Source organism: Euleptes europaea, chromosome 18 (genome assembly GCF_029931775.1).
Source record: "Euleptes europaea isolate rEulEur1 chromosome 18, rEulEur1.hap1, whole genome shotgun sequence".
Taxonomy (NCBI): domain Eukaryota; kingdom Metazoa; phylum Chordata; class Lepidosauria; order Squamata; family Sphaerodactylidae; genus Euleptes; species Euleptes europaea.
This window is the reverse complement of record NC_079329.1, coordinates 38,276,538-38,284,159: the sequence shown is the minus strand read 5'-3', so window position 1 is coordinate 38,284,159 and position 7,622 is coordinate 38,276,538. Positions and strand designations below refer to the sequence as shown.

The 7,622-nt window shown below is 43.9% G+C and overlaps 1 protein-coding gene across 1 annotated transcript; it reads left to right on the top strand.

Annotated features, from left to right (window-relative positions):
• DCAKD (dephospho-CoA kinase domain containing) lies at positions 1–7,323 on the top strand. The gene is made up of 4 exons (XM_056863326.1): positions 1–112; positions 1,139–1,342; positions 2,410–2,497; positions 7,038–7,323. Exons 1-4 carry the CDS (start codon positions 1–3, stop codon positions 7,321–7,323), a joined length of 690 nt encoding a protein of 229 aa, XP_056719304.1.
• Positions 7,324–7,622: the final 299 nt, after the last annotated feature.

Here is a 7,622-nt window from a genome sequence, read left to right as displayed (position 1 = left end):
ATGTTCTTGGTAGGACTGACAGGTGGGATTGCATCAGGAAAAAGTACTGTGGTTGCTATGCTACAGGAGCTGGGCTGTGCGGTGATTGATGCGGATGTTATAGCCCGACAAGGTGAGCGTTCTGTTAGTTAGCTGGTTCTGTGAACAAAAGGTAGACTGTAAGTGCCTGCCTGCAAAGGATGCCGGCCTTGGTCTGATCCAGCAAGGTGCATCTTATGTTCTTGAGCAAGAGCACTTACTCCGGATAACTTGAAACAGATAAGCCAGGGCTTAATGTTCAGGATGAATGAACAATGCGCACACTGGTTTTATGCATGTGAAACACGCAGGTGAACCACATGAAGCTGCTCTCAAGGTCAGTATTGTTTAGACCTGACCAGCAGTCTCAGGCCGAGATTTTTCACATCACCTCGTACCTGATTCTTTTTTTAAAATGGGGATTAAACTTGGTACCTGCTGCATGCAAAACAGATGCTCTACTACTGAGCCATGGCCCCTCCCCACGGGGGTTCCAGTTTTTAAAAAATATGTGTGTGTGTGGTTGTAGTAGTCCACAGGGCTTTCTGTGACCTGGTCTGTCCAGCTGTCTTCTTACCAGGCAGGTTCTGTCCTGATTTCTGTTTCCACTGGCACTGATTTGCTACCCACTTTGGAGTTTGGAGAATGCCTTGTTAAGTGCTGTGCCTAACTGCAGGGTTCAGCTCCCTATTCCAGGTCTCTGCAAGTTAAACCTTCGATTAATGATCAGATGCCTCTTGGCTCCAGGGCACAGAGCCAACCTGTGATGCTTTAGGTCATCGAGCTAATGTGGCTTTCTGCATCCAAGCAAGACAGCTGTTTTATTTCCTTCCTGCATGCAGCAGTCTTTCTCACTGCTGGTTTGGAGGAGCTTTGCCATAAAAGCGGAGGTGTCACTGAGGCCTCTCAGCTTGCAGGCTATCCCCATCGTGGCCCCTGGCTTTCATCGGGCTGCCCAGGGTTGAGGCTGAGAGTGTGTGACTGGCCCAAGGTCACCCAGCAAGTTTCCATGGCAGAGGGGGGATTCGAACCTGGGTTTCCAGAGCTTAGTCTAACACCTTAACCACTACACCACACTGGCTCTCAATCTCTAATCTCCAGGTGCTTGTAATTTCCACAGTTGTCCAGCCAGGCTTCCTGGCCTACCAGCGTATCGTGCAGGCCTTTGGTCCTGAAATCCTCATGGAGAGTGGCGAAATCAATCGTGAAGCTCTGGGGAGCATAGTTTTCTCCCTGCCAGAGAAACGGCAGCTGCTAAATTCCATCACTCACCCTGAGATCCAGAAGGAGATGTTGAAACAAATTTTGAAATACTTTGTGCTTGGTAAGCAAGGCAGGGTTGGGGGAGTGGGGTGGGACTGACAGATTTTTGCAGAGCCTTGTTCAAACAAAAGCTGTGTCATCTCTGATCGCTGTGTAATTACTTAGATTTTCTCCACTTGCAAGCTGCATCTGCATAGCAGTCGATCTCCTTTGTTTGTGTCTGTCCTTTCACTGTTTGCATCCTGAGAATTCTCCCTTTTTTCTCCTTGCCCTTTGCTTTTTTGCTCCCTTAACGTGCCTCTAAAGAGCACGCACAAAAGCATCTTTGGGAAGTATTGTGTATAATGTCACACCTTCTGAAATGCTCACGTGTCTCCCCCCTCCTGTCCCTCTCCTTGGCTCTTCCATAAAAGCTCCTTCTGAACTCGATAAGGTAAAATAATGGTTTTGACAGCTGGGATTTCTACAGTGTCTTTCTGTTCCTTCCCCTTTATTCTCCTGATAACTCTTCACAAAAACAGCTGTCAAAACCATCTCCTCTCATGCCTGATAGTATCGCCAGCTGCTCTGGAGGGTCTCTGGGTGCCAAAAAGAAGGAAGTCCATGCTAGAATGAGTCATAATTTATCAAAAGTGGACAGGATAAAGGGGAGATGGAGAAGCCTTGGCCTCTGGCTTCTAAGCCCCTTTTCTTGCCCTTCAAACTGAATAGGAGGTGAGAGAGAGAAACTGGCCCTATAACTGACCTTGAACGTTCTTTATGGGCCGCTGCCCTGAAGGGCCACTGTGGGCTAGGAGCAGACTCATCGGGGGGGCCCAGGGTGCTGGCAGAGCCCCAGGGCCGTGATGGTCTTGACAGTGGGTGCAGGCTCGCCTTGATTGATGTCAGTGTACCTGTTTGCCACATGATTGGGGAGAGGAGAGGAGGGCCTGCTTTCATCAAGTCCAAAGGTTTGCTGGGCAAATGCCCCTTGCTTCAATGCCAGAGCTTCAAAAACCTTTGGATAGAATAAAACCGTTCATATTATTTGCATAAATTACCACTGCCTTGCGCCAGACTCTTCCCGCGATATTAAAACACTTTTCGAAATGTCTAATAGAAAATTTGTGTTTTTCTTTCTTTCTCCAGGCTACAGGTATGTGATCCTGGATATCCCCCTGCTTTTCGAAACCAACTCGCTGACCAGGTTCATGAAACTCACCGTTCTTGTGTACTGGTAAGGAGGTTGCAAGGAGCCCTGTTGTCTGTTGCTGAGCGCTACAGGGCACCTCGCTGCTTGGCAGGCTGAATCCTTTCCCCACTGCCTTGGGAGTCAGGCTTGCCTCTAAGGCAGCCAGGCAAGCGTGAAGGGAGATGAAGGGCTGTCGAGAGGCCTTCTGCAGCTAGGATTGCCAGCTCCGGGTTGGGAAATACCTGAAGATTTTGGAGATGGAGGGCGGGGTTTGGGGAGGAACTTCAGTGCCATAGAGTCCAATTGACCAAGCAGCCATTTTCTCCAGGGGAACTGATCTCTGCTGCCTGGAGATCAGTTGTAATAGCAGGAGATCTCCTGCCACCACCTGGAGGCTAAGTCACAATAATAAATACTTGGACCACAGTATAGAAAGTTAGTCAAAAAGATGTAGTCACTATGGCAAAACTTATATCTCTTAATAAAAACCAGTAACACAAATATTCTTTTTTAACAAATGTTTTTTTTAATAATAATTTTATTGGTTTTTATAATACAAATTTTCCATGATAGTAAATAACAATAAAAGCAATATGAAATTCAAAATTCTAACTCTATGTTGTTATAATTTCTTGAATTCATAACAAAAAAAAAACAAATTAGAGGAAAATTTATGGCTTCCCCATCACCTCTCTCCGCCTCTTAATAAAATATTCATCCCATCGTAATTGGTCTGATCTTAACTATCATAAATTCATTTAACTTTCATAAAACATCTTCTATTAATATAAATGATTATAACTCTTAATATTAATTGTGTCTTCTAGATCAGATTAATAAATATTCTTCCATTTTCCCCTGTTTTAATTCATATTCACAATATTTCATCCAATCCTCCCATTCCCCTAAAAATCGAACATTGTCTTTTTCATTTAAAATGGCTGTAAGTTTTGCCATTTCCACCAATTCAAACATTTTCCCAATCCAGTCTTTTTTCTCGGGAATTTCTGCCCCCTTCCATTTTGCTGCATAAAGCAGTCTCGCAGCTGTTGTAGCATAGATCAAAAAAGTTCTTTGTGTTAGCAAGTCGTCAGGTATCATACTTAATAGCATCATTTCTGGTGTTTTGGGTATATTTTTTTGTACTATTAGTCTCAGTTCATTGTATATCATATCCCAAAAATCTTTAGTTTTATCACAAGTCCACCACATATGGTAAAAGGAACCAATTTCCGTATTACATTTCCAACATTTAGGGGATGTCACTTTATATATCTTTGCCATCTTCTTAGGTGTTAAATGCCATCTATACATCATTTTATAAATGTTTTCTCGAATTGATTGCGCGTTTATTCCTTTCAAATCTTTTGACCAAAGTCTTTCCCATTTATTAAAAGCAATATCATGTCCGATATTTTGAGCCCAATCAATCATAGTTGGTTTAATTATCTCCTGCTCACAATATAATGTTAAAAGTAGATTGTACATTTTAGAGATCAGTTTCAGATTGTTTTCTAGTAACATCTTGTGGAAAGGGGACTTTTCTTTAGAAAATCCATTTTTCATATCTTGTACAAAAACTGATTTAATCTGACAATATTGCAACCATTGTAAATCCTCTTTGAGAAATTGAAATTCCTTTAATGAACATTTTTTCCCCTCCCAATTAATTAATTCCTGGTAAATTATAAATTTGTCTGGTCTAAGTGGACGTAGTGTTAGCATTTCTTGCGGTGAAATCCACATCGGAGTTGTTGGTTCCAAAATATGTTTATATTTCATCCAGATACGCAGCAGAGAGGACCTGATTATATGATTCCTAAATGATGCTTGTATCTTAATTTTGTCATACCATAAATAGCCATGCCATCCACTAATATTATTAAAGCCTTCAAGCTCCAGTAAACGTGTATTTGATAAGGTTATCCAGTCTTTTAGCCATGTTAAGGCTACCGCTTCAGCGTAAAGTTGAAAGTTTGGTAGTGCTAAACCTCCTCTAACTTTAAGGTCCACCAAGTATTTATAAGCAATCCTCGGTTTTTTCCCTTGCCAGATGAAGTTTAAAATGTCCTTCCTCCAAATATCAAAGTATTTAACATGTGATATTATAGGCAAATTTTGGAATAAGAAGAGCATCCTTGGTAACACATTCATTTGAATTGTTGAAATACGTCCCAATAGTGACAACTTTTTATTTGACCAAATAGTCATATCAGTTTTTATTTTACCCCATAATTTAAAGTAGTTGTTGGTTAACAATTCTTTGTTCTTCGCTGAGATTCAGATTCCCAGATATTTAACTTTATTGGCCTTCTCCCAACCTGTAAACGAGATGAATTCCTGTTGTTCTATTTCTGATAAATTCTTAAATATTGTCTTTGTTTTTTCTTGATTAACTTTAAATCCCGATATTTCCCCAAAATCGTCCAGAGTCTCTTGTAGTAACTTCATTGATTGTGTTGGGTTTTCCAGAATTAACAGGAGGTCATCCGCGAATGCTCTCAATTTAAATTCATGTCTTTGAAACAGTGATTGTATGCATTGGCTAGGAGTAACAGACATGAAAAAAAGTTGTCGAACTACAAATGGAGTGGAATCTATAAGAATACTTCCATCAACTTTATAGCACAACAGGAATTGCTTACAACGTGGGACAATAACCTGCAAAATAAGAAACAAAGATTAGACATTCTTGTGATTTATGGGACATTATTGACATTCTATTATTATACACCAACTGAGGAAAAAGAACTTTGAAACAGGATACTTACCGGGTTCCTGTCTTTGGTTGTATATAGAATGTTTATATGAAATTGATTATCTCTGTAAAAAGAACTATTATTTTGAGTATTCCTGCAAAAGAAAGTGGTCTGTATGATTCTATATATTATGATTTATGTGAAGTAACATAATCAAATTTAAATACTTACCATACATTTGTTAAAAAAGAATATTTGTGTTATTGGTTTTTATTAAGAGATATAAGTTTTGCCATAGTGACTACATCTTTTTGACTAACCACCTGGAGGCTGGCAACCCTGTTGGCAGTCCTTCTTTGGGGAGAGATGCAGTGAGCTACTGGGCAGGGAAACTCACTTCCATTGTCTCCTCTGTCCCGAAGGCGTCTGGTGGGCATGTGCCCCTTAGGAGACTGGCGGGAAGTTACTCCAAAGCTTGGCAAGACCAAGAGGCAGAAAAAGCCAAGGCTGCTTTCCGGTGGCTCGTTAGGAAAAGATCACTTGTGTTTCCCCAGATGGCTGAGGGGTAGTTTTGTGGGGTGCTGGGCTCCTTCCTCCTCCTGCTATCCCGGGTGTATTCCTTCATGCTGCCCCCTCTCTTGTTCACTCTCCCTCTTCCTGTCCTTGAAGATGCTCTGGGCTTGGCTGTGTTCCGCAGCTTACAGGTCCCTCCTGGTTCCGATCATTCAGACATGCATAGGGACTTCCATGCTCAAAACTTAACTCCCAGGCGCACAGGAGCCTGATTCAGATCAAGACCACGGGGAAAGGGGGCTTAGATCTTCCCCCTCCCCACCCCATTTTACTCTCGTAAAATACAGTTTTGAAGAGCTTATATATTGGGGAGGGGCTGTGGCTCAGTGGTAGAGCATCTGCTTGGCATGCAGAAGGTCCCAGGTTCAGTCCCCGGCATCTCCAGTTAAAGGGACTAGGCAAGTAGGTGATGTGAAAGACCTCTGTCTGAGACCCTGGAGAGCTGCTGCCGGTCTGAGTAGGCAATACTGACCTTGATGGACCAAGGGTCTGATTCAGTATAAGGCAGCTTCATGTGTTCATATTTGCACCATTGGGGAACTTTCCTATAGCCCTTTGGCACATGTATGTTTCACCTTTGGGGCAAATGGTGGCTCCCCAGATGTGCTTCAGGCTGGCAAAATGGCACCGGGAGGGGGGGGGGCTTAAGCACCTTCCCACGCCCCACCGTTCCAATCCAGATTGGGCCCTCCCATTCCCGAGAGTTCAGTTCCGGGCATGGAACGCCCGCTCGTGTCTGATCAACAGGGCTGGAGGGGGGGATGAATGGGGGGATCCATAAACAGTGAAATGTGTAGTTCAACCCCCCCCCCTCTCACTGTTGACAACTTAATGGTAGAGTGTTGGGAACTCTCTTAGATGTGCCCCTGATTGCACTGAGCATTTCTCTACCCACCCACCCCAAGGGTTATAGCCGGATGTGGCAGGAGCTGCACATGGTAGCAATTTAACTTTGGAAAACCCTGGGAAGATCCAGTTGCTGATTTCTCGGTTCCTTGTCCCATTTGATCCTCAGTGCTGCTAAGGGATCAGACCGCAGGTCCACCTGGGCCAGCCTTTCTGTTTCAACAGTGGGCAGCCGGATGATTCAAGCCTAGCCTAAAGGCAGCAGCCCCACCCACTGTTTGCCCCTGGCATTTATTATTCATTGAGCCATGTTAGCCACTAGCTACAATTCACTGAACAAAGAGAATGCTGAGAATTTACCATTTTATTCCCTTGTTACCCTAATGACTACAGGCTACAATTTTTTTAAATTAACTCCCAGCAACCCTTTCTGATTTTCTTCCTGAGCCGAATTCTTCTCCCCGTAGCGACCCACAAACCCAGCTGTCTCGCCTGATGCGCAGGAACGGGCTGACTCAAGCGGAGGCGGAAGCACGGATCGCCACCCAGCTGCCCCTTGACCAGAAAGTCAAGCTGGCCGACCATGTAATTGACAACTCGGGCAGCGAGGAAGCCACCCAGAGGCAGGTCCTGAAGCTACACTCGTCACTGGAGGACTCTTTGGACTTCCTTTGGGTGCGCTTCATGGCCGTCACAGCCGTGGTTGGGGTCGGTGGCCTCGTGTGTTTCCTGCTGCAGCGGCTTGTGTCTTAATTTGCTGACTGGTGGTGTTGGTGGGGTGTTGTTTTTGGAACATGGAGCTAAAACTTTCCAGATTGGAATCATCTGCTTCGGAAAAAACTGTAGAAATCCGCATCCTGGAGTAAGTGTCGCAATCTGACTGCTGAGGACAAAATTATATGTCTGTGTGTGTTTGGTGAAGCACATCTCAGGCACATAATTCTATGACATTTTGAAGTAATGATAAATCCACCACAACATGGCCTTTCCCTCAAGGTGCAGTGCATCCCCAGCATGGTGAGATGTGATACCGACCGGGTATGTTGTTGCCC